Source organism: Cryptococcus neoformans, assembly GCF_000091045.1.
Source record: "Cryptococcus neoformans var. neoformans JEC21 chromosome 5 sequence".
NCBI lineage: Eukaryota > Fungi > Basidiomycota > Tremellomycetes > Tremellales > Cryptococcaceae > Cryptococcus > Cryptococcus deneoformans.
The window spans coordinates 373832-401113 of NC_006687.1; the positions used below are offsets into that span (position 1 = coordinate 373832).

Genomic DNA, 27282 nt, shown 5'->3' on the forward strand with positions numbered 1-27282 from the left:
GACGATGAACGCGACGCCTTTGTTGTCTTCTTGTCAAAAGCATTCGTATTACATCTTGAATCTTGATTCTCCAATCTTTTCCAATCTTCCTCCTCGCCGGGAGACGTCATGTTCTCCCAGATCCCCTCAGCCCTCTACGAATCGCTCTTCCATGCTGCCGCCATAGACCTCGTCATTCCGGAAGTCTCGACCTTCAACCCGAATCCCTCGGACGATGACTTGCCGACATGGTGGGCTGCGCTCGAGCAAGCATCAGCCAGGAATACCGCATTCTTTGGTGAGCGGTATCTATACAGCTTATATGCACATTGCTAATGCACCACAGACGAGAATCTCGACTATTTTGTCGCTATGACTTTGCCGGACGAAAGCTTAGCTGGATTACCTGGAACCACGGTGGTGGATGCTAAAGAGCCTCCTTCCGAGATGCTCAGATTTTTAGGACGTCTAGACGTGAGCTGTTATGTACAATTTGTAGCCTTATACCTGCTGATGCCCGCTCAGTTGACAATGTCGGCATCATTCGTCCCCAAACTCCCTGCCATGGAAGTTCGTAGACCACCTGTAACCTCTATATCCAATGGCAATCTCTCAGCACCGCAAACATCAGCAACCCTTGCCCCTCCCATGCTTAGTCATTCTCAGGCCGGAGCTGCGCGAGCAAACCCTTCGCCGACGAACCCACCCATAACGCCGAACCCGTTTCCGGCCATGTCATCTGAAGAAGAACAGTACGCGAATGTAGACGGTGTGGTGGTTTGGGAGGGCAAGGTGGAGGAGTCAAAAGCGGGGAACCAAAGGGAAAGCAAGAACGAAAACTGGCATTCTTGGGGAAGGAGGATATCCAGGAGGAACGGGGCCTGGGAGGTCATTTGGAAAGGGGAAATCCCGGTCGGTATGTGCAGTCTCTTCGTTAGCTCGTGCCCGGCCGTGACTGAAGGGACGAGCAGTATTTGTCCGTACGAATGTCGAAAACCCTGTACTCTCGTTAACGGCCTCGGTAACTCTTCGTGACCAGAATAGCCACAGCAAGGCACACCGGAAAGGCTTTAGCCTCGACGCTATATCAATACGTAGCGGTACGGAGACTATCCGGACAGACGGCACCGAGTTTGAGGATTATGAGTCTGATGATGACGAAAGTTGGGCAGGTATGGAAGAAATTGATTTGCTTGGAGGTTTGGCTGGGAAGGAAAACATGATGCCTGCTAGTCGACTACCGGCACCAATACGGAACGATTTATTCATACCTGATGGGCCACTCCCATCATCTTTACCTCTTTCAGCAATGACTCCTAACTCAGCTCCCCCTATCGTCACTCCCTCAACAGCTTCAACTGGAGCGCATCATGAAAGAGGCCCACTGCCCACGACAACCGTAGCTACTCTCTCCACTACTCTACGCAAATCATTTCGCCGGATACTTGCCATTGCTCCTGGTATTCGAGTGAAAATGAACACTGTGACCTTGCCACAACTTCTTCCTCTCACACCATCATCCAACGGTGATGATGAAGACCATCAAGGTGAAACACGAGTGGCCATTGTCATCCATCTCGAAAACAGCATAGAACCATCCATTCTACATGGCTTTGAAATATCACGAATCGACATTACCATTGGCGGCAAGTCCTCTGGTATCACAACAAAACTTTTATATCAGACGGAAGGTTCATCAGGGCATGATATTTTCCCAATTCGCCTAGGCTCGACAGAGCAGTATAATTTGTTCTACGTAGTAGACTTTGTGGGGGAGAGGACGAATGACCCTTTGCAGGAATCAATAGCAAGGAACTTGGGAGCGAGTGAGCAAGTCCGTCCAGTGTCTATTCACGTCATCGGCAGACCGTATCGTCTAAAGTCCTTGGATTCGGATGAATACGACTATCCAACAAAGACCTTTGATTCTTCCTGGAACACCTCTATCGACTTGACCAACTTTTACGCTTCTCGACCACCCTCTGCTCGCCTTTCTCTCCAGAATCCCCCTCTGGCGGGCAACGCTCATCGCCCAACATCATTAAATCTTTCGAACCCTGTTCTCGGCGACAAGCGGTACAACATGGCCAGCCTTGTGTCCGCTGAGCAAGGCAGAGAGAGGGACAGTGTACAAACAAGGAATCGACCAATGATGCCTAGTCAAATGGTGCAGAATCGACGAGTAGTTTCCGGTGTTCGCGTCCCGTCGATGAATGGACCTCCGCGCGACTATGGTCTCTTGATGTCTGTCAAAATCCTTCCTCAATCCTCTTCTTCCACTCCTTCCGACACAATTAAACCCTTGGTCCCATTTTCCATCGAGGTTTTTGTCCATAACAGGACAGACCAAGTTCGTCGTTTTAGATTGATTGTACCGGGGAGAGAAGATGGCATCAGGTGGGAAGCGAGAGTGAGAGAAGTTTTGGAAAGGGGAATGAAAAAGGGTGGGGATCTTATGGGAGTTGGAGATGAAGCTTGTATGGTTATAATGTCTCCACATTGGAAAGAAAAAGTGCTGACAACGAGCAGTTCTGAGAACGTCATTGGCTTCATACATCTCTGCATCAACGCCTCTCATACCACTAGAGGATAACATCCGATGCGGTCCGCTCTTACCCGGCGCCAGTCTTTCAGCACGAATACGTTTCCTACCATTACGAGAGGGCATTCACCAGATAGAGAGGCTGAGAGTGGTAGGAGTTGGAGATGAGGTCGATTTTATGATGAGTCCTGTGATGGACGTCGTGGTTGGCAACGGTATCGATGGGATTTAATCTTACAAGACCTATAATTGTTGTAAATAATGAAACCCGTTTGCATATGCATTGCTTGTGGAGCAAAAAAAAACAAACAAGAAAGTCAAAAGATAACTTTTAGTCAATGTTTTAGTCAATGCATCGTAGTCCCTCTAGAGGCCCAAACCAGACGTCTAAGGAGTAGCACGGCCCATGAAACGGGGGTAGAGAGAACATTCTCGGACAGTGTATCGTTTGAGGATCCAGGCAAGGAGTCGCTCGACACCCTATTATACCACTTGTCAGCCCGTACACTTTGACGATGAGCTGTCAAGACTTACCAAACCGTAACCACCATGCTCGGTAGTACCATACTTCCTCTGGTCAGTAAACCAGTAGTATGGGTCAGCGGGGATGCCTTCTCTCTTGTAGCCGGCCATCAACTCTTCCAAATCGCTAATTCTCATACTTCCACCGACAACCTCACCAACACCAGGAACAAGGACATCGACACTCTCAGTAAAGTCGGGAGCGTCGTCCAAAGACTTCATGTAGAAGGACTTGAGTGACTTGGGGAAGTGAATAAGCATGATGGGCTTGTTAATTTGGTCGGTCATCTTTCGCTCAGCGGCCTCGGCGATGTCATCGCCCACGACGTGGTCCTCGCCGTCTTCTCGCTTGATGCCGTGTTCGTTGAGGTACGTGATGGCATCACGGTAGTCGAGTCGGACGAAGGGGCGTTGAGGAGGGACAAACTCGGGGTTAAGGGTCTTGATAATCTCGGAAGCAACGGGATCGGCGAGAAGGACGTCAATGACCTCGCAGATCTGAAAAAGAGATTAGAGACAAGCGTGTATCATTTCTGGTATCAACTCACCATGTCTTCGAGGTGGTCAAGCAAGTCCTTGAACTTGATGAACACCAGCTCGGCCTCGAGGTGAGTATACTCTGATAAATGTCTGCAAACGTTCAGCTTTCATATTGTACAGCCTACCAAACTTGCTCACCTCCTAGTCAAACTCTTCTCAGCCCTGAAACTTTCTTGAATACAGTAGACGTCACCCAAACTAGGCAAGACAGTCTCGAGGTAGAGCTGACTACTCTGGGTGAGGTAGGCCTTGGATCCGTAGTAGTCAAATTCGAAAAGAGTAGAACCACCCTCAACAGAGGTTTGGACCATACATGGCGGAGTAACCTCAGTGATTCGGCGCTTGTTGAAGCTCTCTCGGAAAGCACGGAGGAGGAGGGCACGGAATCGCATAACAGAGGAGGCAATTTCACCACGGAGTTCGAGATGTCGGAGGTCAGCTCGGATAGAAGCCTCAGTGTCCTATAGCAAATCAGCAATGAGTACGTAAAGTGAGAGTAGATGGGCCCGCTTACAGGTTGGAGTCGGGATTCAAGAGCCTCGGCACCAGTGGGAGCCCTGCCAATGATCTTCCAATAGTCCACAGCCAACTCGACACCACCGGGTGCAGTTTGGCCTTCCTTGACTTTTTCAACGATACCGACAACCTCAATAGTGCACTCAAGGCTCAAGTCCAGGGCGTCAACAGTACGAATGCAATCGCCAGTGAGGATACATTGGAGGAATCCGGAACCGTCTCGGAGGACAACGAAGAAGTTGGTCTTTTGGGGTCGGAATCGGTGGACCCAACCCTGGAGACGAACTCGCTTACCAACGAGCTCGGGCACGGCCCAGATTTTGGCCTATACGTAACGTTAGCCGCGATATGGATATGTGTATCAAACGTACAGATTTGGACTCCTTGGACGGGTCGTCGACAAGAACAACGTTCTTGGCTTCTTCTCTCCTAAGTCTATCCTTCTCGGCCTGTTCCTTTTTCTGCTTTTCAAGCCTCTCACCCTCAGCAGCGAGCTTGGCTTCGGCCTTCCTCCAGCCACCAATGCTCTTCACAAGCTTCTTCTTGGCGGAAGCAGAAAGCTCGATCCAGTCGTTGCGCTCAACAGAGTCGACCTTGCGGACCATAAAGGTTGCGACAGAAGAAGGGTTCGCGTCAGACTCGGGGGAGGGCTTGAAGGATTGGTAGGCAGCAAGAGGGGAAGCGAAGGGGGAGAGCTCGGCACCGGTTCCTTCTGTGTCAGATCCGGCCTTCTCATCGATGTAAACGACGGGGAGGTCTGATTCCGAATGAGTAATAGACAAGGAATGATACCAATGGACGTACCAGACTTTTGGTCCTCGCTCAGTTTGAGGGTGTCGGTGACAGCGTTGGCGAGTTTGGAGGCGACGTCTTGGGCCTGTTCTACAACTGAAGACTTTTGTTCTGACATGGTGAAGGGAGAAATGAGGAGGAGAAAGAAAGGATAAGAAACAAGAAAGTTGTGTTGACCAGTATAATAAATCGGACTCGAAAGATACGCCAGGGGAAGGCCGAGCGTTTGATAGTTTGACAAAGGAAATACACGTCATGACTTTATTGGACCAAAGAAGTCCCCGGGGACTGAGGAGCGCGGTGTCAACTGGGAAGGTTATGAAGAATGACTCCTTTATTACAGGGGCAGCATTTTTAAGCGGCAGCTCTTTGTGCTGCATCCCCCCTCATCCAAGTCCCCCGCCCCTCTCCTCATCTGTTCTGCCACGTGGCTGCCTTCCTGCACAACGCCCAGCGCGCTGCCTAGCACCGCCGATGTCAACATCATGTAAACAAACCAGGCACCATTAGATGATGTCACCGGGAATCTAGCCGGCCCGCCCTGTCTCTCGTACTAATGAACCGACTAATAATAACTGATACTGTGCCAACTTGCAGTTTCTCTCCCAGCGAGTACATACTACCACAGCCCACAATGACAGGCTTCGGCACTCCATCCGTGGCGGTCGCTGCAACACCAACAGTCATCTCCACCTTCTTTTCTCACATCCTCGCCCATCGTCGCCGCAAGAACGCTTCCAAAAAGTCTCTCGAGGCTGGCGGTCCTGGAGGTGGGCCGGAGGATCAGTTGACTTATGAAGAAGGGCTCCAAGTCGTCAGACGTTTCCTGGACTTTGCAAGCCATCATGGTGTAGAAGAAGTTCAGGCATTCACCGCTATGTGGGTGCCGACGCCCCGTAAGTGCAACGTGACTGAACTGAAAATAACCGCAGCTGACACAAAACTTATCATTAGGCTGGGTCAAGCGAGATGTCATGGCGATACCTGATGAGAATATCAAGGAGGCAGAGGACATCCTTGCAAAGCATCTTTCGACGTATGGACCTCAGGGAGCTGAAGGAGGAGGATTGCAACTTGTAGGAGGCGACAAATGGTGGAGGGTCCGACGGCGCACCCTTGAGGGTGAATGGATAGAGGTGAGCAAGTCGTTCTGCACAACACAAATGAGATGCTCATGAATTGGACTCAGATGCAGCAAGATTATCTCAAACGTACAGCTAAGAAGGCTGCCGCTGAACCATCCCCTGCAGCAACCTTGACATCTCCAACATCGTTAACAGCTTCCAGCCGGAGTGATATGAGATATATGCCCCACAAAAGGGCTACAACAGGTAGTGTCATAGACAATGCTGGAGGTGAAGTGCTTGATGACCGTGTTATCATGTACATCCATGGTATGTCCATCACTTGAAGCGCCTTATACGTACGGCGTAGTACGGCGTAGTTGACACAAAGTTAGGCGGTGCATTTTTCTTCTCTTCCCTAGAAACCCACCGATATCAAGTTCAACGACATGTTCGAAAGGCCGGCGCTCGCGCTTTCTGCCCAGCATACAGATTGTCCCCCCAATACCCTTTCGTGCGTACCCTCTTCACCTTTCCCAATGCCTTTGGCTGACATATCCTAGCCATGCGGTCTCCTCGACTGTCTCGCAGCCTACCTCTACCTCATCTCTCCTCCTCCCTCAGCCCCTCATCAACCCATACTTCCTACCAACATCATCCTCTCCGGTGATTCGGCAGGCGCTGGGATGGTCATCTCCCTTCTGGTGCTTATCAGGGAGATGGGATTACCCATGCCGGCCGGTGCGAGTTTGATTAGCCCCTGGGTGGATTTGACGCATAGCATGCCGAGTATTGGAGGTTGGGATGGAGGGGACTTTATTCCTTCTTATGGGTGAGAACTTTTAAACATGTTGAAAGAGCGATTAGCTGACGACCTAGTAGTTTTCATTACAGACCAAGTTGCGCATGGCCGCCTTTGCCAGGAGACGGTATAGATGTGACGATGCCCGATGGATCTACCAACCGATACGATGAGCAGATTCAGATGTATTGGTAGGCCACTAATGTCCATGGTCAGGTTGGCTATTTACTGATGTCCTGTAGCCCCAATAATCTGTTGACTCATCCACTGGTATCACCCGTCAACCAAGGATCCTTGGGAGGTTTATGCCCTTTGCTCATTGTGAGTCGGAAATTACTACATGTTTAGTAAGTTAGACTTGCTGAACTTTGCAATGCAGGTTGGCGGTGGCGGAGAGCTCCTTCGTGACGAGGTCAGTGTCTAATGCTAGAATCCATTGCGCAAGCAAGCGAGACTAAACTCGCGTCTAGATCACTTACACGGCGTACAAAGCAGCCGACCCCGTGAAATACCCTCCATCGTCAATTACACTGAGTCAGTACCCAGACCAGGCCAGCAAGGTCGCCAAGTACAAGCCTACCAAAGTGCATCTCCAGTTATACGAAGGAGGTTGCCATGTCGTGCCTACTCTGAGTTGGACCAAGAGTGCGAAATACATGTACCGAGCGTGTGCCAAGTGAGATTCAGTTGCCAGTAATAGAATGAAACGCGAGGTCTAACAAGTTTTTAGTTTTAACATTTGGGCATTCACTGCAGCCCGTAAAGCTTTGGAAAAGAAACTGCAGCATAAAGAGTCGTCTAGTTCTCTCAGAAAGCAACGTTCGGTGCCATCTCTCAAGCAGTACAAGGCCACCCAATTGCCCAACGGCCTTACTGCGCTCTCCATGTCCGATTCCTTGACAAATGGAATGGCCCTCTCATCCCTCTCCCTAACGGCCCCTGGAGTAATCAACGCCTCTTGGGCCCCTTCGTCCGTATCCACTTCCAGCCCCACCAGCAGACAATCCACTATCGACTTTACTCAACCAGTCATCACTTCTGGAGCTGCTGTCGCTGCCAACACCAAACCCATCTCTTTCGGTGAGGTCCAATCTGAAGCAGAGTCGGATGAGGACGACATGTCTGTAACATCCGAAAGCACGGCTGCAGAAGAAGAAAGAGGTGATCCTGTCCCTACTAAAGGCATAGTGACTGTGCATGGCACTGAACCTCTTTATGGTAATGTTAATCTTGTATCCGAAAGAGTCTCTGTACATGGCAACATCCGACCATTCGAGCCTATCGAAGCTGTACCGGCACTCCAGCCTTCCTTGCGAGAACATATCGGCCAGGTTCACGGGGATGGAGCAATCCGCAAGTGGCTCGCCAGACGTCACGAATGGGATAGAAAGTACAGTAAAGACCTTGCTAAATGGCGAGACATCAAACAGAAGGATAGGGCCAGGGCGGAAGCGGAAGGCTTCTTGACAAGGAATCTGCAAGGTGAGAGACCACCATTATGTTCGGTAGCAGGGATCTGGGATAAAGGGTTGGCGAGGGATGTGGCGAAGAGTGTAGATGAAGTGACGTCGAGAAGTATGGGTATGGGCTGGTGGACTAAATGGGGTTCAAAGGTGAGTATGATATCTTTTTAATTTTGGTTTGACTGACGGGAAAACATTCCTACAGGCCGACGAAGAGCACGCGGACAGACGGAAGACGCGCGAGAAGGCTGCCCGAGAAGAGGAACAGAACAAGCTTCACTCAGCAAAAGACCAAGGAATTCCCGATGCTATTCCCCCGGGACCTATGGCGACATCCGATCCGCCTACGGATGGAGCAGCGGGCACAGAACAGTTGTTTGACGAACCGGAAGCCATATTATTCGAGGACGCGGAAGGAGAGAGGAATGATGTCGAGACGGCAAGAGGGGTGTAATTCAGCGTCAACAGGATCTTTTTCTCCATGATTAAGCATGTTAACAGTAGACACAATAGCGGATGGCATTTTTGAAACGAGATAAGCATGCAAACCAAAGTTTGATAACATTTATTGTCATCTGAATTGTTCAACTCGTTCTAGAGAAGAGGTGCCACACTGGCGGCCGGAGTCAAACGCCGCCACTCGTCACTTTCCATTTCTTGCGCCCTTTTGAGTTCTCTCGCTCACACTCTGCCTCCATATAGAACAACCACCAAAACATCCACAAAATGTCTGCTCCTCAGTACCTCGGTCCCGCCAGCGCCCAGTCCGCTCCATCTCTCACCACTGTCCTCAAGGACCAAATAACCAACCCTGCCTACAGGGAGGGTAACCTCAAGTATGCCCGAATTTCAAGAGATTGTGTAGATTTGGCGGACTGACAGTCGTCATAGCATCCTCAAGGCGGTCTCCATCTTCGTTGTCGGTATCGCCTTTGCCCGATCAGGATTGAGCTCTGCTCTCGTTCCCGTTTTCTAAGCATGGAGAAAGTAGGAAAATGGGGTTTGAATGATATAGTGTCGAGTCAGGGGATAAGGTGAGCTATGCCCTCTCAAAGTCAATGGTTTGAGGCTTATGATTGATGTAGGAAGCTAGATAGTATCCTCCTTGAGAGGTTGTATCATCATCTGTATTAACATGCAGTGCATCACGACTCTTGTGTATTCTGGGGTATCAAACTATAGATTTCGACGATCGTCATACTAATCATCAGGTAATACCATCACTTGGACCAAAAGCGATTCTCAGAACGCAAAACACCCCTCTATTAGTTTTGCTCGATGATCCCCACCAGCGCCTTCTCGTACTTTCCGGTGGTCTCGCCCTCCACCGCCCTTCTAAGCGAATTGCGATACAGTACCTGGTATTGGTTCTTGATGGCATTGAAACGAGCGCGGTTCCAGTGATTACGGACAAGGCGGTAAATCCTGTCGACCGGATCAGTGGAAACACAAAGAAGAACGACAAACAGACGCACATCCTTTCATCCTTTGTACCCATACCGGCCATTGCAGCATGGAGTAATTCACAGTCACGGACGACACCGTCGCCATCCGCTTCGACACCCCGAGCAATGAAGAACAGTGCATCACACATATGGCCAGAGAATTCTGATTTAATCCTGTGGAATTGGAAATCAGAAACTGTAGTTTTTCAAGGAGAGATGGAACGTACATTTGAGAAAGAGAAACTCGATGACGAGCGGGGAATGCTTGAGCAATAGCTTTTAGATGCTCTTTGGATCGAGAGATCAAAATGCCGCAGATGGCAATTTCGTCCTAGAACGATTTGTCAGATATTGAAGATGCCCAAGATCAGGAATAATGAAACGTACAGTGCCGATCTTGCCCGGTCCAGCTCGATACAGAGTTTCCACGTCTTGCTGGACAAGTTGGTGATTGAGGTACGGTGACTCGTCTCTTTGTCCTGATAAGGCCATGTTGAACATCCTATCATGCCGCAATAAATTAGTGACAGTTGCTTCTCGTCGTAAGGAGTGCAGGCGCACCTCTCCGTCTTCATAGACAGCTCCCCCTGAACGATTTGAACCAAGTCCTTGTTGTACGTTCTTCTGTACGCTTCCTTGAGAAGGAAAATTTCTTGGTTGGTCCTACCGAGAAGAACTTCATTGAGCAAGTCTTCATGGGTACCCATGCCCTTGCACGCGCGGTGAAGAAGATAGACATCTCCGCCAAGAGGACCGAGCGAAAGGAGGACAAGGGTGTATTCGAGCCTGCCATATAAGACATGATGAGAAGAAGCCCGGAGACAAGATAGAAGGATGCTCACCAGCTTGAAAGTTCCTTTTCCAAAGTGGTCTTGAGAGACCTACCGACAGTCTGCTCGTATGTCCTTGACAATACATCCATTTGGAACGCATCCAGAGGCGACAGCGTGTCGATAATCGTCCTCTCATCTGTACCAAAGCCCTGTACATCTGTGAGTGACGTCCAATTCGCCCTCTGTCGAGATACATACCTTGGTGGCCTTCCTGATCCTTTCTGCATCAAATCGAGCATCATACCCAGCCAAAGTGCTCACAGGCACGGCTGGCGGCGGCGCAGGGATGGGTACACCCAAGTACATCATCGGACCCTGGCCCTGAGGCTGACTTCCATAACCTTGTTGAGGACCTCCGAATCCTTGCTGCGGTGGCTGTTGAGGATAAGGGGAGGATGCACCGTATTGTCCTTGAGGAGGAGCAATAGGGGGAACCCCATATCCCGCGGGAGCTGGAGAGGGCGCACCAAAAGGCGGCTGAGGCGAGTGGCCACCATATCCTTGCTGGTGCTGAGGAGGAGCACCGTACTGGTTGGCAGGAGGGGCACCGTAAGGTTGATGCTGGGGAGGACCAGGAGGCGCGCCCCATTGTTGTTGCTGAGATGGATGAGCGCCGTAGGTGGCAGCTGGAGGACCGTTCTGATACCCCGGCTGATAGCCTTGGGGAGGCGCTTGCCCCCACTGTTGGGGAGGAGGAGTGCCGTAGTTGTTCTGTTGACCGTACATGGCTGTTTGTGTTGTGGATGTGGATGTGAGATGAGATGGGAGGGCAAGCAAAGTTGTCCAGGAGAACAAAGGGAGTATATAAAGTAGTGTCCGCTGTGGAAGCTGTGCAGGCGACAAATATTTACTCGTTACAGGGAATATTTCCGGGTGGAAAGAGAAGATGCCGAGTTGCGGATAACGAGTGATAACGAGCACCGGATCTATTTCATTTGTTGTTGTTATGCTTCTGCCCGGTCTCAAAAGGCAGTGCTCCGTGCCTAAAAACGTCATACAGAACAAATTCATCAGTTGGGTGGCAAATCGCTACTGGAAGAAACACTTGCGCGTCCCACACCTTCCAGCTCCGTCGTCATGCATGCGTCTTGGGCACAAGCCAAGCTCCCCGTCCCTCTACAGCAGACAGAGAAGGGCTGTTTTAGTAGACGCGGAATGGCAACAACGAGGAAGACATGATGGAGGATACTTTTGGACGGAGATCAGCCGCACTCCGTCTTTCTCTCTCTGAACTCTCCATCGGCCCAGCGATGTTACGCACCGCCGTAGGTGACAGAAATCTTGGAAAACCAACGAGTGTTTTCCTAATCAGTCTCAAACAAGTAACGCACCCTTCAACATGCCCTCTCCGCCCACTCCGCAGCCATCTCATCTATCCAATTCCCGCCCTGACCGTCGCGCTGCCAACCCCCCGCCCCGACGCCCCACACCTCGCGCCGCCCCGACGTCCTCTGCTCCGGCCAACGAACCTGTAGCAAGCGCTACCGGCTCAGGATGGGCCGCCACACGAACAGTCTTGGCAAGGGGACGAACACCTATTCCAGAACATGTGAAGAGCAGAAGCCTCTGGCAGTCCTATTTGTGTGAGTCTGCGTCGCAATCGTACACGTTGAGATGCTCATGAATGGGTCTCGTCGGTACCGTACAGCTTTATCGGGTAATGCAAGGATAGCATTTGGGTTAGCACTGGGCGCCGTTGGTATTGCGGGAATTTTATGGGATCGACAGGTGGCGGAAGACGAACCAAAAGGAGAACTGGAACAAAAGCCACTGATAAATGTCAGAATGGTGGACCGTCCTGGAAAATAGGAAACCAGTCTTGATCTTCATTATACCCAGCATTAATATGCAGCATATACCCTACAATCTCTACATTATCTCTACCAAAACGAATCAATCAGGCAAGCATGCATGAGACAAGATACTTTTTAATTAGTAAAAATATATACTATACCATGTAACATTACTTATATCGGTCTCCATGCAATCTGCTTGCGCGTACCACCCAATTCCGGGGGCAACATCACTCTCCCAGTTCACGACGAATCCTTTCTCTCACTTCTCTTAACCCTCCCTGTCTTCTAACTCGACCAGGGCTTGCAGGGCCGACCAATTCTGCTTTCAACCGACTAGGGGTTGAGGGTGAGCTTGACGTTTGCCGAGCAACCATCGTCGCGCCAGAAGAAGGCGAAGAGGTCAGGGTGGACGTAGTTGGAGACGTCGGAGCTGCAGAAAGAGCCGTCATGGGCATCTCAAGCCACTCTTGTCGCCCAATAGTCTTGTTGGTAAGGAAGAATGGGCAGAGCTCGGTCAGCATCTGGAGAGACGTTTGGGCCTCAGCTGTCGAAATGGGAGTTTTAGAGCTTTTGACGATGACCTCGGCGACTTCAAACATCGGTATGGCTTTCCTTCGACCTCGAGGAGCCGTTGGGAGAGTACTTGGGCCAGGCGAAGGTGCAGAAAACATCCTAAAAAGGTGTTGGCAGCAATCCGGAAACATGGGTAATTTACACTTACATCCAGACAGCTTCTGCGACACTTTCCAACCTGCTCAGCGTACTCCTTCGCTTCAGCTCTTCCTGTTGGCCTCCTGCAGATAATGCGGAAAGATTAACACCTGGTCTCTTGAAGCCGCCAGTTGCAGAACCCAAAGTAGCCAAGACAGCCTTATTCGCTCCTGACCTGGCCTTGAGCCTCTCCATCATGGCCTTCCGCCTTTCCTCCACCGAACCGTTCCTCACGATTTTACCCTTAATTTGGCCATTGTTCTCGGGCTCTGCAATCTCAAAAGGGTCAGACAGACCAGCTGTCTTAGGTGAGCTAAAAGCAGGCGGGAGGTGGTTCTTTTTGGGTGTCATGGTCATTGAGGCAGAGGAAGGGGATGTAAACTGCGCCATTAAATTGGTAGATGGCAGTGCAGAGTTGGAAGGGAGTTGAGGAAGTGGAAGTATCGGGATGGGAGGAATAGTAGATCGAGTAGATGTTTCAGATGTAGTAGGAGTAGGAAGGACTGTAGCTTCAGGCGGCTTTAATAAGGTCAGCATTTTCAAAGACATTGAAAGCCAATGTACTCACCTCGTAGCCACCATGCAGCTCTACCCACTTTTCCAATTTTTCTCTAAATTCGTCTTCTCTAGTTTCTCCGTTGGCATTCCATCTACCGATCGCGCCAGTTCCTCCGCCTTGGCCCCTGTTACCCAATCCACCATCGGAATTAGACAACAACTGTCTCGTCTCACCTTTCCTCAGTTCGAGCTCAATGCCAACGCCATGAGTATACACTCGTCTTCCATTAGAGGGGTCGAGGGTTCTCGTGGAGGTGATCAGATAGCTCATGCCTGAAACTTCACCAGAGCCCAAGGCAGGAGATGATGGAACAAAAAAAGGGTTGTCTTCGTCGAGCATTGCCTTCTTTCCTGTTTCCTTGCTCTTTTCAGATATGGACTTTTCATCAGAGAGAGACTTTCCATCCCATGACCATATCCAAGCCAGTCTTCCAAGTTCCTGGGTTCCAAATCTCCTGCCACAAGTACGCTCGACTGTCTCCTTGATCGCTAAATAATTGGTGAGGTTGGGCAGTTTAACGCTGGTAGCTGTGGGAGAATGAGGAGGAAGAACGGGATGATGTGTAGCAATGTAAAGAGAGAGGGCAAGATTGAAGGCTTTCTGGATACCGAGTAACGTTTCTAGATGAGGCGGAAGGTTGGGAACGCCTGCTTTAGGTGTTTCCACAGGGGCGGAAGTGAGCGCTGGTCGTGTTTCAAGATCAAACGTTCGGTGTCGAGTAGCAGGAGGTGTCGGAAACGGTACTGGTGCGGAATTTGCGGGCCTGTATATGGACAAAGCATGGTATCAGCACTGTTCGTTGGCGCAGCACCTCGACTTACACTGAGCGCTTTGAGGTTCTAGCCGTTCTAGGCGTGGGTGCAGCAGCAGCCTTTGCAGCATCATTGATACTGGTACCAGCCTTCCGCTTCCTTGGAGTGACCTGCACAGAATTGGACATGTTACCAGCTGAAATTGAATCCAGTTCTAGAGTACGGGTGTGATTGATGTTTGTTTAGGGGGGGAGATGGTCGGACCAGCCGGAGATGAGCTCGCTCGAGTATACAAAATACGGGATCCTTACACAGCAAGGCGGGGCGAGATGAGGGGGAAAGAAACAGGAGACGAGTATGGGGAGATGGAAAAGGGAAGAGAAGAAAAGGAAAAAGGGAAACAAGCAGCAAGGAACGGATGTGATATCGCTCAACCGGGTTGTTTGCGCGCAACAGATTCGGAGTTTCATCAATCTCCGCATCGCTGCCATTTTTCAAAAGACTCCCTGTAAAAAGATACTGGGAATCATGCATCCATATACATCTTTCCGTGTTAACTGTACACTCCTTGTCAAAGATGTCTGCCGAGCCTTCATCCTCAGCCCAAGCCTCTGCTCCCACAGTTGTCTCTGTTGCTCCCTCAAAGAATGGCCGTACTCCAGGAAAGGCCCACAAATCTGCCAAAACAGCGCTCCGAAGATCATACATCAGCCCGTCTGTCAAGACACCTTTTGAAAAGCGTATGGAGAAGGAGAAGGCTCAACAAGCTGCTAAACAGCTTGAAAAGGAGCTGAAAGAGGAGAAGGAAAACGAGAGGCAACGGTTCGTTTGGCTGGTATCTTGTATCGTCGCGGTACTAACAGAGCGTTAGCAAAGTGAACATCATCAAAGAGCGACGAGCGAGGAAAGAGGAAAAGCAGAGGGAAGAGGAATTGAGGGCCAAGATGTCCGCAAAGAAATTGCAAAGGATGAAGAAGGTGAGTATAGTCCGCACGCCTTGCATTGCTATCCAGCTGATGGAAATGTGCAGAGGGAAGGCAGGTCAAAGAAGATCAATGGATGATCTCGATTATTGCTCCTGTCATATTCCTCGGCCTCTACACTGACACTGTACCTGTACACTATGCATACAATGATACCCGCATTCAAGAATACCGCATGCGACCCGCGCTGAAGCGACAACTGTGTTTTACAACTAGGCATGTCTCGAACCCGATCACACTATGATGATACAACATAAGGGCGTAAAGTCCTTGCCACTTGCTCCCTGATTCCCAAACCATATTCTCTGATCTTTACAACTCCTTCATTCTCAGCGCTAGAAGACGGTATGATCCATCAAGGATAGTCTAGTCATACTCCAACAACGAAGTAAGGGCCAGCTAGAATAAGACAGTACAATTACATCAGTTGCAGCACCTCGTGGGACTTTTTTTTTCACTTACCAGACGTCAGGGAAATGGATATCAGGAAGATCATGAGAAGCACAATGGATAGGGTGATTGCTGATACACGCAATCTGATTTGACGGCTGTATGCACACTTTGCGGCATATGACATCCCTTCAAGATCTACTTCCATCATATTTCTTCCCGGATACTCCACTGAAATGTGACATGGCTTTCCAGTCTTGTATTCACGATCTCTGCCGAGACTGCAATCATTTGACTTCTGGCAGTAACTGAAAGGCGGGCTCAAATATGGGTGAATGCGATAAGGAGGATGTGGCTCCTCTGCCACAATGAGCGATTGAAGAAGGTGCGATTGAGGAATAACGATATTGAGCTTTGGGCGGAAGCATGGGCCATTAGGGCGAGGCGGAGGCGGGCTCGACATGGGGCGAACGTAGAGGCGATTGGCAGGTGTGACAGGTCTAGAATCCTCAAGATCAGATGGCGACGTTGGCAGCGGAATCGACGCTGTAGGGGACAAATTGAGGATGGGATGATTGTTCTGTAGGCATGTCATGATGATGTAGCGAACGGGTTTGCGGCAGCACTTCAAACAGAAGGTTTCACTTTATAATCCTGCTGCGGTATCCTTCCTTGATTCATCTCCCATATTTACGTGGTTTTATCGACATGTTTGAGGCTTTCGTGAAACAGTAAGAGGTTTAGTGTATAAAAGTTACCGATCTCAATTGTCATATGATCATTGACCGATCGGATCGAACAAACATTCCGAGTCGTCACTCGTCATCGTCTGGACCTTTTTTTAAGCAGTTCACGTGTCAGAAGAACGAAATGGGAACGGACGACAATTGGCGGTGGGTCGTCAGCTGTCCGGTCAAGGGCAAGTTCGGCTCCCTGGTGATATACGACATCAATTTCTAACATAGTATACGTACGTAGCCTCGACTGAGAAGAAGTGGCCGATATCCTCCTCCTTCCTCTGACCTCACTATTGACTGATGTGGGATCCATTCCAGTGTAATGGGGATTTGATACTACATCCTATATCGGCTTTATGGATATCCTTCTTGCTCTTTTTCTGGCCTCCTACCTCCAACAGTAGATGTTCCAAGGGATTAATAATAATAATGCATGGGCCTGCTGCTATTGCATGCAGCATATTCATAATCCTGTCAAAGATGTGGGGAATCAATTGATGAACAGATGGCGGATGATGGGTAGTACCATTTTACTATCAGTACGTAAAATCTCCTCCGCACTCCCTACTAATAGTATATCGATCGTGCTTGCGATTCTCAAGACAGAACTTCCTTTGTTCACTCAGCTGTTTGCTGCTGCTTGGCTTGAATGGCTTCGGACTTGACTTCCTCAAACTTTATTTGTGATCTTGGAACCCATGGCCTATGGCTTACGAAACATTAAATAAGAAAAAGGAAAGTGAATAACAACATATGCTGGAATCTGGATAGAAACAACTACTTTACAAACTCATTCAGAATTTAGACATCTCGCTGTTGTAAAATGCAATCAAGACAGACCTCCAGTCTTATCAGATAATTGGTTCAGGGGAATCATGAGTTCGAGCGACGAACATAGGGGAGTTCAATAGTAGTCGATATCATCCGTATATGCTCACTAGAGACATTCTTCGTCGTTGGAAGAAATCTGAAGGTCACCGACCACTGTCTGCATATAATAGTATTGTACAAGAAGTGCATATATGTACTACGTATTATTGGCAAGCATCTATATAGCCCACTCCACATTCACAGTAATGTTAGATTCAATGGTAGGGACTCAATGGGAAGAGGGAAGAGCAGGTGACGGCGCTATGTTCGAACACATCCCAGCAGTGAGAAAGAGAAGGGGCAATAGCGCCCTGAGATGAGCGATGCCATGACTGCGTCTCAATCATCGTACATCGTTATTATGGAAGGATGAATACATGCGTAACTTAGAATGATGCCTCACAGAGTACAGTGCCGGAAAAGACACAGACTTGAGGTTTTAATACTACTTAATTACAAAGAAGAGCTCATAGAATGCGACCCCACCCTCGCTTGAAGACTTCTTGAAAACTGCGGGTGAGACATCCGTTGAGGACAGCACCCGAAAGCAATACAGCCGTTGTGATTAGTAGGTATTCGTTTGACACATATACAAGGATTATTATCCAGCAAGTTAATACGATTATATTATTACAAAATCACTGTACATACTTCTCTAGCGCTTGGCGGAATGAGGGCGCGGACGGATGGGTGTGGACGTTGAAGCACGGCAAAGCAGTCGTGACTCAGCTGACCAGCTCTGCAAGACTCTGCAACAGCTGACTGCGGATATCAAGCTTGTGCCTGGCTGGCCAGACGAGCCACTTGTAATGACCATTTTGGTTCCTCGTTCCTGGATTATATGCGGCACAATAGTATGTTCCTGAACTTTTGATCCCTGAATCCATGTGAAACGACACCAAGAGGAAGAAAATGTGGAATATGAGAAATCAATTGTGCCTTTGTGAAGTTTCAACTTCGTACGACGCACTATTCTTCTTCTTACAGCTTGTTGTTAATCTACGTGTATGAAGACCCATAGTTCTGCTCAGTTCTACATCAAGCATTAAATAAGCATTTGCATTTTCCTCTTGCCATTCTTTTTTCCTACCTTCAAAAGCCCTGGTGCGTTCCGTCTACAGTACGACGTTGTTGATTGAAGACCGCGTGCAATGATTGTATCGCAATCGCGCGATGTAGGAAGAGCAAAATGTAAATCTTCACTCCAGAAGGCAAGCGACCTGATCCGACTTCGTCCTTTCTGCGCTTCAGCACTTATCACCGTCTCCTTGGGCTGCCTTCATCATGACATCCGACATTATTACGTTTGACCTGACCACCTCCTTCTATCACTACTCCTTTTTTAAGCCCTCTCTCTGTTCTCTTCCACTTATCGTCGGGCGACTAATTATAATTAGCTTTACCCATTCAATTATGTCTGCTGATGCACCCATCCTCATTATACGTGGGAATAGATATGTTATGAATAAGCACCTAAAACTTCCCAAAACTAAGGCAACAGAGGGCTGCTATCTATCTGCTGCAGAAGTGTCATGATGGGGGATCGAGCCATCATCTATTACGAACCTTGTTAGCTCGTAATTAGAGTGTTGAAAAAATGTAAGGTAAAATTGTTGCCGTGATTCTATCGCGTATAGCCTGCGGCGCGTACGTGTGCCATTTCATAGGACGAAAGCATAAGTAGGAAGATAGAATAGATACAGCATAGAAATAGTTACTCGTAGTCGCTCTTTTCTTGGCTCCCGGGAGAGAACGGAGGATTAAGGAGATGACGAGTCACCATTCCCATCTGTTAACCCTAGCACTTCTGCAGCGGGCTACATATGCTGCGTTGTTACTTCAAATAGTGAGGAAAAAGGTTTTACTACTCTAAGAGTGGAAGTTGGAACTTGGGTGCGAACAGTACAGCATAGAAATGGATGTAAAAAATAATCAGGAAGAATAGATGCTGATTATTTTGGTAGACGGTGTTGGCCGTGTCGCTCGGTGATGGGTGGCGTTCGGTGGTGACAGAAGGGGAAGCTCAGGGCATAGCATCGGGGCACCGAGGAGTCTTCCCCGGCTGGACAAGCAAAAGCAGAAAGACATAATTAAGACGCAAGAGCACAAGTACAAGAAAGGGACAGGGTTCGACGCTGGATTTCGCAATCCCTGTATTGACCCTTAAATTGAAGCTCCGGACCTGCCCTAGCATCCTACCATTTTCTCATGGCTCTTTGCCGTTATCTCAAATTCCTCCTGTTCTTCACGTATGAGAGACTGTGCGATATTTTACAGCCGACAGCGGCATCCGTCCCCTCTTTGGCATTGTGGGGAGACTGCATAACGTTCGACCGGTTCTTTTTGACCTTTGCAATTTAAACAAACCATCCTCATTCTCGAAACCACACTTTCACTTCCTCCTATTGTACTTCTACGAAACTGGGAAGATCGGCGCGACATCTATCATCAGCCAACTTTCCGATCAAAAACCAGCAAGTTTGATCATTCAAACCAATTATCCTTCATCGGCACACGATCCACCCCAGCCGTCCTTGTCTAGCTCTGCTTTAGACAGAACAGAAAACTGTTGGACTTGCACTCATCAGCGAAACTTTGCCAGCTCGCGTCTACGTTTTCGATCTTCTACGCGCAAGTCGTACAAGGCTATCCAGGAGCTAGACAGTGTCAGCACCAACTATTCTAAACGACCTACGTACGCAAGAGAGGTTGCAAATCACAAAGCGCTCATCCGCAAGCGATTACGATAGATTATCTTTAACTCATACCTTCTATTCGCCCCAAGGCTTTACCCCACGACACCTGCCATTTACCCCGTTCGCCCCTCGGCTCTCCGCAAAACACCGGGTGTGTGTGTATGTGTAAAATACACAGTTTGGAAAAGGACATTTGCTTGTAACGCGTCGCGAGATACAAGACACATCTATTACCACGCGTTACTACTGCGATAGGGGACAGGAACCACCTTTAATCTTTAATCTGGTTTTGGCGAAGAAGGTGAGCGCGTCGGATCTACTTTGGTGAGTGACCGACATCTTCGAGTGACTGACATCTTCCACTACCTCCTTTCTCCCTTTTTTGCCTTTTCTGATGAGAACAACAGTCGTCAGATTAATTCTTCCTTCCATAAAGACGCAGCCTTGCGCTCGACAAATCACTATTCTATTTCAAACCGGAACCGAACGGTAAGTCTGCTCGTGTGCATCCTGGCTATTGCCCTCTTGCTCTTGATCCCAATATCTTATCCGTGAAAATGTTTGGTACATGGTACGCTATCAACGGCTTCCTGTACTTTGCGCGCTTGCGTCGTCTCGTCAATGGGGGGGGCAAGTTCACATTCCAGGCTTTTCGCTTCTGGCAAATCTGTTGGTGGTTAACTGTGTGCCATGGTCGTTCCATGTACAAGGACGTGACATCCTTTGTACCCTTCAAGATGTCGATGTGATCTGTGCACGGATGACCTGACAAGGATTTGGCGGGTTATGTGTGATGTTCCGTGCACGGATCACCTCACTCTGTTACTCTACATGTCGAGCACGACGAGTTATTCAGTGATGGTCGTAGCCAATGTCCCGTTTCCCATGATTTTACGTATACTCATAACAGAAGAGGACATAAGCTGACAGCCTCCTTCCCCTGCAATCTTCCATATCTGCTCATCATCCCTCTCGGTTCGCCATCTTTTAGGATAGTCGACTATTTGATTTGGTTTTTTCCGGCGACGATTGCGCCCTCCAACAGACTTTCATCTTTAGAAGCACCATCTTGGGTTCAATTCACTCCAATCGCTGCATCGTGACTTTCTGAGGTGAGTTCTTGGTTCTGATTGTCCTATTCTACCAATTGCTTGGCTTTGTACCTCGACTAGCTTCTATTTCATCTGGATTGTTATGTGTTTTTCGTCTATTGTCTTTTTTTTCTGTCATCTTTCCCACGCAAGGAGTTTACTAGCGTTCTGGATTGTCTCTGCTCGAAGTGTTGAGTCTTGGATTTTTTACATCGTGTCGGGCTCCACACGCTTCGCCTTCTGAATTTTTTGATCCGCTCATGACTGCGGTATATCGCCGATCAGCTCATAAGTATGCTGCATCCCTTTGGCTTTTCGAGTTCTCGATATTAGCCATAGGTAAGGGGAAGTAATATATCTAGAGTCTTGTCAACCCTTTCCCTTCTCGTTGTTTCCACTATATCAGTCTTTATTTCTCTCTTATTACTTTCATGCCCGCCTTCTTTTGGAGGGGACTCCACGAGGGCTATTGATTTCAGTCGTCTGATTCTACTTCGTATTTTCCTTTCACGTTCTTGACGAAGTGTGACATTGGAGGAGCTCTTCATTACATCTCTCAGCTCCTTTGTCTCCTTGTATTGACTTCCTTGGTCCTGGAGGAGCCGTCCTTCAAAGCCATACTGCCGGGCTTGTTGTTCGGATTCGGGTGCGTATTTGGTCTTATGATTAGCATAACCCCTCTTTTTCCTTCATTACATATTTTTTATCCATTCATTAATAAGAGGATGGGTTGCGAGATGCGTCTCCCGATGGGCGCTATTTATTTTTACTGTGCACTACGTCATCACTCGTCTTCCCTTCCTCAATTTCTCTTTGTCCGCCATTATTATTTGTCTTCCTTTTCCATCCCTCATTCCTCATTTCCCACCATTTATTTTACCATGCCCCTTTTATAACTCTTGTGCCCGTGCTAATCCGATATATTCCTATAGAAGCACAACTGGATATCATGGTTTATACGGAGCCAGCACCGATATCGACACCTCCCCTCATTTCCCCCGCAAAGGAGCCGCAGGCTTGGCGCAAGGCGCATAATTCCACCAATGTAGACGATTTAGACGCAAATATGGCTTCTGCTCCTATCCATACAATCCCTCGTCGGTCCTCCTCCAGCTCCTCTTCTCCTCAGCGCACCATCCCTCACATCCCCCGACATCACAGTGCCGGACGGCATTCATTTGTCATTTCAAAACCCCTAGAAGGCTTACCGCGGCGGTCTGGCAATTCTCCACGACCGTCAATATCTGGGCTACCGCCTGCTGGTGAGGGTAGTGCTTTAGGAATCAAGCTTCATGGAAGCCCTAACAAATCCCCTCTGTCGCCAGGGCCAAAGGATCTAGGCTCACCCTCAACAGATGGGAACGATGCTTCCTCTTTCAAAGGACAGGTCAGCCACGGCGATTCATCCTCCCATGTTATCAGTTTTGATCCCAATTTCCAACCACCCAAAAGAGACTCACCAACTCGCAATCCTCTTTCTACGTCGCCTCGCCCCGGCGCTCCTCAACGGAATTCTGGACCGGGGCATGTCCGAGGGGGCCAAGGAGCCACGGGCTCCCTTCAGATCCCATTTCCAAGTTCTGCTTCTACGTCTGAATTACCCTCCGGGCCTTCATCCTTATCCACTGTCCGTCCAAGCGCTGCCATGATCAGAAAGAAGTCGGGTGAGATTGTCAAACCATCACTCAAGCCGCGTTCATTATCTACACCAGATCTTATGCGTCAAGGTCAGGAGTCTCCCACGGACACTAGTCCCAACTCCTTCGGTACCGAGAGATCAAAAAGTGTCCGATTTGCTGACACAAGTCAAGGTGATGCCAAGGCTTTGGAAAGCGTTGTGCTGTTTCTGCGTGAACAGAAGGTCACTGCAGTGGGAAAAGCGGCGGATCCTGACAATGCTCAGCTTACTGAGACGGAGACGGAGAATGACACCGATGCTTCTGACTTTGTACAGTTCCGTACTAGGAAGAATGCTGCTGCCCGGGCTGCGGATGAAGCCAACCAGATCCAGCTCTCTGGGGCGAGTAGAGTGCCTAGGAAGAGGACCGATTTCTCTCCAGACGCGCGGGGCAGTTTGGCAGGAGAGAATGTAATTTTGGAGAGGGTAGAGTTGCAATCAAGCACTGGCTTAACATTGAGGGGCAGCGTTATCGTTCGAAATGTGGCTTTCAGGAAATGGGTAGCCGTCAGATTTACATTGGATCAATGGCAGTGAGTCACTCTTTGCATCACTTACTGTGACATATCTGACTTCATTATAGGACTGTATCTGAGATTGCTGGTACCCATGTGTGTCACATCCCAGCTAGTACTACCGGTGATGAAGGCTGGGATAGGTTCAGTTTTTCCATCAAGCTGGAAGATTACAAGCGCAAAATCGATGAGCGCCAATTAGTCCTCTGTGTGCATTACTCCGTCGAGAACAAGGACTGGTGGGATTCAAACGATGGAATGAACTATTCCTTCACCTTCAAAAAGTCTGCGCCTAGACGAGCTTCCCGCAACTCTGGCCCTACCAGTCTTGGTGGCAGCTATTTCGATGATGGTGATTTCACATCTTCTCTCCCGGGTCTTAGAAAGGGCAACACCCTTCCACCATCTTCTCAAATAAAAAAGGTCTTCGGTAGCAAGGACAGTAAAGCATCTGCCGGATCCTCCCATTGGACGTTTCCTAGGTTATTTCCCAATTTTAACAAACATGATGCCCCGCCACGCTCCGATTCGCCCGTGCAGAGCCCTCCTCCTAACTCTGCGTACGAGCCACCCGCTCCTCCAACAGTTCATGCCCATCTATCTCTTTCAAAATACTGTGCCCCTTCTCCCCCGCAGTCGCCGTCTAAAGAACAGCCTACACAGTCCCTCACTTTCCATGATCCTCATCATCCTCCTCAACGATCAAGTATGGACGTCGTGGCAGGCAACTATGCCACCATAACTTCTGATCTTCAGCCTCCTGTCTGCGAGCGCAGGAGCAGTTGGAATGGAGAGGCTAGTAGCTGGGACTGCTCGCGAGCTACGGACAATCCCGACGGGAAAAGGCCTGACGGTGACAAGACCCCTGTGGCAGTGGCATCTCGCTCACCCGTCATTTCGCCGAATGTACGCTCCCCAGATCTTTCGCCCCACAAACCCTTGACTCTGAAGCGTTCCACTGGCAATTTGCGCAAATTGGTTGAGGACGCGGAAGATGAGAATGGCTTGATGACCCCCCCTTCGTCCAAGGGGTCTTCCCCGCCTACGCCTGTTCATGCCAATTTGCCACCTGACCTCATCTATACCTCACCCGCGTCTACTGGGGACACGTCATCGGTTAATACCCTGAGCACCGAGTCTACTCCTGATTCAGCCAGTCTTTCCATTGACACTGAACCCCATGTTGAGGAACGAGGGAGAACTGGACATCCTAATGACCACAAGTTCTTTAGTGCCAATAGCTATCAAGAATTTGTAAGCTCAAACAAGTAACTCTAATCCATAATCTGTACTGACCACCATTAGCTCGATAAATTCTGTTTCTTCCAGTCCCCTCGCATGACTCCCAATGAACTAGAACCAATGAGTCGACCATCACACATCCCTATCTCCGGAAGCAATTCCCCCAATGGCTTCCCTTTTTTCGGTCATTCCAATGCCAGCCACTCCCCTCGTAGCACTCCTACTCCTACAAGGCATTACAATTCGGCACAGGAAGCTTTCGGCTTCAGTGCACCTTCTGAAGACGTGACCCCCACCAAACGAGAGTCTTTGATGCCGCACATGGCCCACCCTCAGCCTGTACAAGACTCTTCCGTCTCCCAGATTGTTAGCGGCTATCACGCAAACCCTGCCGACACCATGGCTTGGGCTCAACAAATTCACAGCAATAGTGTCTCCCCCTCTCTGGCCGCCGCCAAATGATTCTTCCGCCCGTATGGTCGTGTCCGCGAACCTTGTCCATTTCTTCCTCAAAAGGCACATTGTTTTGTGCTTCATATTTCTCTGTACCATTAGACATCACTTATCTTGCTCTTTTAGCATGTTTTTTTCAGTGACTTTCTGATCGACGTATTGTTTATCGTTTATGGCACCATCCTCCCCTACCCTATCACTGTATAGCTCTTCAACGTCTCGTTTCGTCTTTCTCATACATTATTCACTGTCATAGTTTTTAAGGGTTTATCATGTAGCTAGAATATCATAACATTCTTTCATTGTATAATAGACAGTCGCCTGTCTCTGCGTGGGGCAGTATCGATTCTAGATAAGTGTCAAATGGAAGGACAGTCAGGATCCAAAATGCAGACTTTCATCCATACTGTGAATGGACACTGTACATTTATTTACACACAGATTGAGATACAGGAGTTATTGTAAATACACTGAGCAAGGCGCGTAAAGCATTCGCAAGCATACACGTTAAGGAAGGCCTTAGTCGATCTTATCCCTGTCATCCCTGTCATCATTCATGCCAGCGGGTCCACCCCATCCAAACCAATTCTTCTTTCCCTGCATCCGTGACCTGGAGTTATTCATTTCTTGTAGCTCGTCCTTCCCAATTTGCTCATATCCTTCATATCTGGAGCCGAGAGACTCATCTGAACTGCGTGACGAGGATTGAGACATCCGTGCAGGACCTGCAGGACCTGATGCGGATCTGCCCGAAAAGCCTTGGGGAGGAGACCTAGCGGAGCTAAGCGCTTGATACTGTTGTTGCTGCTTGAGGTTGTTCAGGCTTGGATATTGGCCTGCACTGTTATTGCTGGATGCGTGCATAAAAGCGCGGGAACGCAAAGAGGGGTCAGATTGCTGCTGATGGACAGGAGGAGTCGGGACAGGGACGGGCATGGTCATCTGCTGAGGCATCTGAGTCGCACGGGATTGTGGTGTGATACTTGATGAGGCGCCTCCTTGAGATTCGCCAGCTTGCCCTTTAGCTGAAGCTGCCGCAGCGGAAAGGGCTGTGAGGGCAACCGGCATGTATCTGATGTTCGGTTAGAAAATGATTCCCACATCCAATGCGATCTAAGATTATACACACCTCCCAGCATAATTTGAAACAAAATGCAACGCCGTCTGAAGAGCACCGGACGCAGGGTCAGAAAGAGTAGGAGGTTGGTGCACATCCTGAGCAGGATAACCTCCTTCATTAGGTCGGCCTTGACCTTGGTTTTGAGCCAACATGGCAGCCGCTTGAAGCTGCTCATCAGGCAACGTAATCTGTTCCAATGAATGAGCTTAAGAGATATAATATGAGGAAGAAGAGATTTACGTTGAGCTGAACCTTTGCCTTTTGCCAAATCCAACCCACGCTTTCCACCAAAGCAAAGCCTGCGCGACTGCGTGAAGAAGCGAGGAAGGCATCGATGTCTTGCTCGTGCTCCTGAAAAAATGGTGAGAGATGAGAACGGTAGATATATGTGGAGGCCTGTGCCCAGAAAGATGAAGGAACGAATCAGCGGATTTCCCGAATATACTTGTAATACGGTCCTTCTTACTTCAAATTGTGGCAACGACAAAGAAAGGAACACAAAAGTCTTAATAAGACTGTAGAACGGCATCCTGGGATCATTAAAAACCGGTTAGATAGTTAAACGTTGGCACCATCAGAAACTTTCAGGCCGTCACACTTACCATGTAATAGTCCACCCGATTATAGCTTCAACAGCTGTCCAAGTCCCAACCACTGCCCAGTACATCAACCATCTCTCCACTTGAGCCATCGCTTCGGGTGAGCTTTCTGGGTGGATAGATAATGCCTTGTAGGATGCATATGCTGGGTATAGGTAAGAGCAAATGTTACTGTGGGTAGTGAGTTAGCCGTGGCGGTTGATGGTCGATACTGTTTGCGACATGCTAACAGCGGAAAATGGAGTGCCGCCACTTACCATGCCCACCTGCAGAGAAGGCCGAATACCATAGCGAAAAATGGGTCAGCAAGTGTATGAGAGTCCTGTAAGAGTTATGGGCAGCGTCAATGGAGGGGAAATGATAGTCAGTCGACGCAACAGATGTAGCAATACATCGATACACTGCACTGCACTCAGCTCGCCGACGAAAGCGCCTGCTGAGCCTATCGGTCGGCCGGTGAATGATATCAATCATCGGACATCGCCGCTATCACACATAAAAAATATAATATTATTATTTAATTATAACAGTAGACTCTGTTTACATAACAGCTGTTAACCACGACAGCTGCATAACAGCTGCCAGTAATGTA

The 27282-nt window shown here is 49.0% G+C and overlaps 10 protein-coding genes across 10 annotated transcripts; 6 read left to right on the forward strand and 4 right to left on the reverse strand.

Moving 5' to 3' along the window:
- The first annotated feature begins 32 nt into the window (after positions 1 to 32).
- Positions 33 to 2826, forward strand: CNE01380 (expressed protein). Its single transcript, XM_024657180.1, has 5 exons — positions 33 to 277; positions 326 to 453; positions 505 to 895; positions 951 to 2456; positions 2509 to 2826. The coding sequence occupies exons 1-5, from the start codon at positions 109 to 111 to the stop codon at positions 2751 to 2753; spliced, it is 2439 nt and encodes an 812-aa protein (XP_024512823.1). The 5' UTR covers positions 33 to 108; the 3' UTR covers positions 2754 to 2826.
- On the reverse strand, positions 2812 to 5065 carry CNE01390 (asparagine-tRNA ligase, putative). The gene is made up of 7 exons (XM_570734.2): positions 4904 to 5065; positions 4471 to 4856; positions 4098 to 4424; positions 3722 to 4044; positions 3592 to 3673; positions 3056 to 3541; positions 2812 to 3001 (listed from the first exon to the last, which is right to left on the reverse strand). The coding sequence occupies exons 1-7, from the start codon at positions 5007 to 5009 to the stop codon at positions 2909 to 2911; spliced, it is 1803 nt and encodes a 600-aa protein (XP_570734.1). The 5' UTR covers positions 5010 to 5065; the 3' UTR covers positions 2812 to 2908.
- Positions 5066 to 5296: 231 nt separating this feature from the next.
- CNE01400 (hypothetical protein) lies at positions 5297 to 8786 on the forward strand. Its single transcript, XM_570736.2, has 11 exons — positions 5297 to 5787; positions 5846 to 6027; positions 6081 to 6285; positions 6351 to 6469; positions 6519 to 6787; positions 6838 to 6948; positions 7000 to 7078; positions 7137 to 7169; positions 7228 to 7433; positions 7488 to 8370; positions 8426 to 8786. Exons 1-11 carry the CDS (start codon positions 5448 to 5450, stop codon positions 8672 to 8674), a joined length of 2676 nt encoding a protein of 891 aa, XP_570736.2. The 5' UTR covers positions 5297 to 5447; the 3' UTR covers positions 8675 to 8786.
- A 117-nt stretch (positions 8787 to 8903) lies between these two features.
- CNE01405 (hypothetical protein) lies at positions 8904 to 11791 on the forward strand. The gene is made up of 3 exons (XM_024658515.1): positions 8904 to 9056; positions 9112 to 9254; positions 9306 to 11791. The coding sequence occupies exons 1-2, from the start codon at positions 8947 to 8949 to the stop codon at positions 9194 to 9196; spliced, it is 195 nt and encodes a 64-aa protein (XP_024514366.1). The 5' UTR covers positions 8904 to 8946; the 3' UTR covers positions 9197 to 9254; positions 9306 to 11791.
- Positions 9348 to 11641, reverse strand: CNE01410 (conserved hypothetical protein). The gene is made up of 8 exons (XM_570739.2): positions 11548 to 11641; positions 10697 to 11481; positions 10508 to 10647; positions 10227 to 10451; positions 10053 to 10167; positions 9893 to 9996; positions 9696 to 9839; positions 9348 to 9645 (listed from the first exon to the last, which is right to left on the reverse strand). Exons 1-8 carry the CDS (start codon positions 11579 to 11581, stop codon positions 9486 to 9488), a joined length of 1707 nt encoding a protein of 568 aa, XP_570739.1. The 5' UTR covers positions 11582 to 11641; the 3' UTR covers positions 9348 to 9485.
- Position 11792: 1 nt separating the features above from the next.
- Positions 11793 to 12442, forward strand: CNE01420 (hypothetical protein). The gene is made up of 2 exons (XM_024658516.1): positions 11793 to 12081; positions 12147 to 12442. Exons 1-2 carry the CDS (start codon positions 11838 to 11840, stop codon positions 12305 to 12307), a joined length of 405 nt encoding a protein of 134 aa, XP_024514367.1. The 5' UTR covers positions 11793 to 11837; the 3' UTR covers positions 12308 to 12442.
- CNE01430 (expressed protein) lies at positions 12398 to 14681 on the reverse strand. The gene is made up of 4 exons (XM_570742.2): positions 14386 to 14681; positions 13574 to 14327; positions 13016 to 13524; positions 12398 to 12966 (listed from the first exon to the last, which is right to left on the reverse strand). Exons 1-4 carry the CDS (start codon positions 14502 to 14504, stop codon positions 12522 to 12524), a joined length of 1827 nt encoding a protein of 608 aa, XP_570742.1. The 5' UTR covers positions 14505 to 14681; the 3' UTR covers positions 12398 to 12521.
- A 174-nt stretch (positions 14682 to 14855) lies between these two features.
- On the forward strand, positions 14856 to 15464 carry CNE01440 (hypothetical protein). The gene is made up of 3 exons (XM_570746.2): positions 14856 to 15138; positions 15188 to 15293; positions 15347 to 15464. Exons 1-3 carry the CDS (start codon positions 14894 to 14896, stop codon positions 15377 to 15379), a joined length of 384 nt encoding a protein of 127 aa, XP_570746.1. The 5' UTR covers positions 14856 to 14893; the 3' UTR covers positions 15380 to 15464.
- A 4093-nt stretch (positions 15465 to 19557) lies between these two features.
- On the forward strand, positions 19558 to 25371 carry CNE01450 (conserved hypothetical protein). The gene is made up of 6 exons (XM_024657181.1): positions 19558 to 20316; positions 20400 to 20481; positions 20984 to 21104; positions 22016 to 23294; positions 23345 to 24530; positions 24582 to 25371. The coding sequence occupies exons 4-6, from the start codon at positions 22033 to 22035 to the stop codon at positions 24978 to 24980; spliced, it is 2847 nt and encodes a 948-aa protein (XP_024512827.1). The 5' UTR covers positions 19558 to 20316; positions 20400 to 20481; positions 20984 to 21104; positions 22016 to 22032; the 3' UTR covers positions 24981 to 25371.
- On the reverse strand, positions 25283 to 27076 carry CNE01460 (expressed protein). The gene is made up of 6 exons (XM_571122.2): positions 26948 to 27076; positions 26694 to 26861; positions 26558 to 26621; positions 26332 to 26487; positions 26101 to 26279; positions 25283 to 26043 (listed from the first exon to the last, which is right to left on the reverse strand). Exons 1-6 carry the CDS (start codon positions 26977 to 26979, stop codon positions 25491 to 25493), a joined length of 1152 nt encoding a protein of 383 aa, XP_571122.1. The 5' UTR covers positions 26980 to 27076; the 3' UTR covers positions 25283 to 25490.
- Between the last annotated feature and the right edge of the window lie 206 nt (positions 27077 to 27282).

What these genes read in the sequence shown, in the direction of transcription:
- CNE01380 (XM_024657180.1), top strand. Translation starts at nt 109, where the DNA reads ATGTTCTCCCAGATCCCCTCAGCCCTCTACGAATCGCTCTTCCATGCT. An exon ending in CAGGAATACCGCATTCTTTG is followed by an intron (nt 278 to 325) that starts GTGAGCGGTATC and finishes AATGCACCACAG; the next exon opens with ACGAGAATCTCGACTATTTT. An exon ending in GAAAGGGGAAATCCCGGTCG is followed by an intron (nt 896 to 950) that starts GTATGTGCAGTC and finishes AGGGACGAGCAG; the next exon opens with TATTTGTCCGTACGAATGTC.
- CNE01390 (XM_570734.2), bottom strand. Translation starts at nt 5,009, where the DNA reads ATGTCAGAACAAAAGTCTTCAGTTGTAGAACAGGCCCAAGACGTCGCC. An exon ending in TTGAATCCCGACTCCAACCT is followed by an intron (nt 4,045 to 4,097) that starts GTAAGCGGGCCC and finishes GATTTGCTATAG; the next exon opens with GACACTGAGGCTTCTATCCG. An exon ending in GAGAAGAGTTTGACTAGGAG is followed by an intron (nt 3,674 to 3,721) that starts GTGAGCAAGTTT and finishes GAACGTTTGCAG; the next exon opens with ACATTTATCAGAGTATACTC.
- CNE01400 (XM_570736.2), top strand. Translation starts at nt 5,448, where the DNA reads ATGAACCGACTAATAATAACTGATACTGTGCCAACTTGCAGTTTCTCT. An exon ending in TATGTGGGTGCCGACGCCCC is followed by an intron (nt 5,788 to 5,845) that starts GTAAGTGCAACG and finishes ACTTATCATTAG; the next exon opens with GCTGGGTCAAGCGAGATGTC. An exon ending in TGTTATCATGTACATCCATG is followed by an intron (nt 6,286 to 6,350) that starts GTATGTCCATCA and finishes ACACAAAGTTAG; the next exon opens with GCGGTGCATTTTTCTTCTCT.
- CNE01405 (XM_024658515.1), top strand. Translation starts at nt 8,947, where the DNA reads ATGTCTGCTCCTCAGTACCTCGGTCCCGCCAGCGCCCAGTCCGCTCCA. An exon ending in TACAGGGAGGGTAACCTCAA is followed by an intron (nt 9,057 to 9,111) that starts GTATGCCCGAAT and finishes CAGTCGTCATAG; the next exon opens with CATCCTCAAGGCGGTCTCCA.
- CNE01410 (XM_570739.2), bottom strand. Translation starts at nt 11,581, where the DNA reads ATGCATGACGACGGAGCTGGAAGGTGTGGGACGC. An exon ending in GAAAAGGAACTTTCAAGCTG is followed by an intron (nt 10,452 to 10,507) that starts GTGAGCATCCTT and finishes CTTATATGGCAG; the next exon opens with GCTCGAATACACCCTTGTCC. An exon ending in GACCGGGCAAGATCGGCACT is followed by an intron (nt 9,997 to 10,052) that starts GTACGTTTCATT and finishes AAATCGTTCTAG; the next exon opens with GACGAAATTGCCATCTGCGG.
- CNE01420 (XM_024658516.1), top strand. Translation starts at nt 11,838, where the DNA reads ATGCCCTCTCCGCCCACTCCGCAGCCATCTCATCTATCCAATTCCCGC. An exon ending in CCTCTGGCAGTCCTATTTGT is followed by an intron (nt 12,082 to 12,146) that starts GTGAGTCTGCGT and finishes GGTACCGTACAG; the next exon opens with CTTTATCGGGTAATGCAAGG.
- CNE01430 (XM_570742.2), bottom strand. Translation starts at nt 14,504, where the DNA reads ATGTCCAATTCTGTGCAGGTCACTCCAAGGAAGCGGAAGGCTGGTACC. An exon ending in AGCTGCATGGTGGCTACGAG is followed by an intron (nt 13,525 to 13,573) that starts GTGAGTACATTG and finishes ACCTTATTAAAG; the next exon opens with CCGCCTGAAGCTACAGTCCT. An exon ending in GTCGCAGAAGCTGTCTGGAT is followed by an intron (nt 12,967 to 13,015) that starts GTAAGTGTAAAT and finishes ACACCTTTTTAG; the next exon opens with GATGTTTTCTGCACCTTCGC.
- CNE01440 (XM_570746.2), top strand. Translation starts at nt 14,894, where the DNA reads ATGTCTGCCGAGCCTTCATCCTCAGCCCAAGCCTCTGCTCCCACAGTT. An exon ending in AAGGAAAACGAGAGGCAACG is followed by an intron (nt 15,139 to 15,187) that starts GTTCGTTTGGCT and finishes ACAGAGCGTTAG; the next exon opens with CAAAGTGAACATCATCAAAG. An exon ending in AATTGCAAAGGATGAAGAAG is followed by an intron (nt 15,294 to 15,346) that starts GTGAGTATAGTC and finishes GGAAATGTGCAG; the next exon opens with AGGGAAGGCAGGTCAAAGAA.
- CNE01450 (XM_024657181.1), top strand. Translation starts at nt 22,033, where the DNA reads ATGGTTTATACGGAGCCAGCACCGATATCGACACCTCCCCTCATTTCC. An exon ending in TTTACATTGGATCAATGGCA is followed by an intron (nt 23,295 to 23,344) that starts GTGAGTCACTCT and finishes ACTTCATTATAG; the next exon opens with GACTGTATCTGAGATTGCTG. An exon ending in CCAATAGCTATCAAGAATTT is followed by an intron (nt 24,531 to 24,581) that starts GTAAGCTCAAAC and finishes GACCACCATTAG; the next exon opens with CTCGATAAATTCTGTTTCTT.
- CNE01460 (XM_571122.2), bottom strand. Translation starts at nt 26,979, where the DNA reads ATGGTATTCGGCCTTCTCTGCAGGTGGGCATG. An exon ending in CTTCTCTGCAGGTGGGCATG is followed by an intron (nt 26,862 to 26,947) that starts GTAAGTGGCGGC and finishes CACTACCCACAG; the next exon opens with TAACATTTGCTCTTACCTAT. An exon ending in ATCGGGTGGACTATTACATG is followed by an intron (nt 26,622 to 26,693) that starts GTAAGTGTGACG and finishes TAATGATCCCAG; the next exon opens with GATGCCGTTCTACAGTCTTA.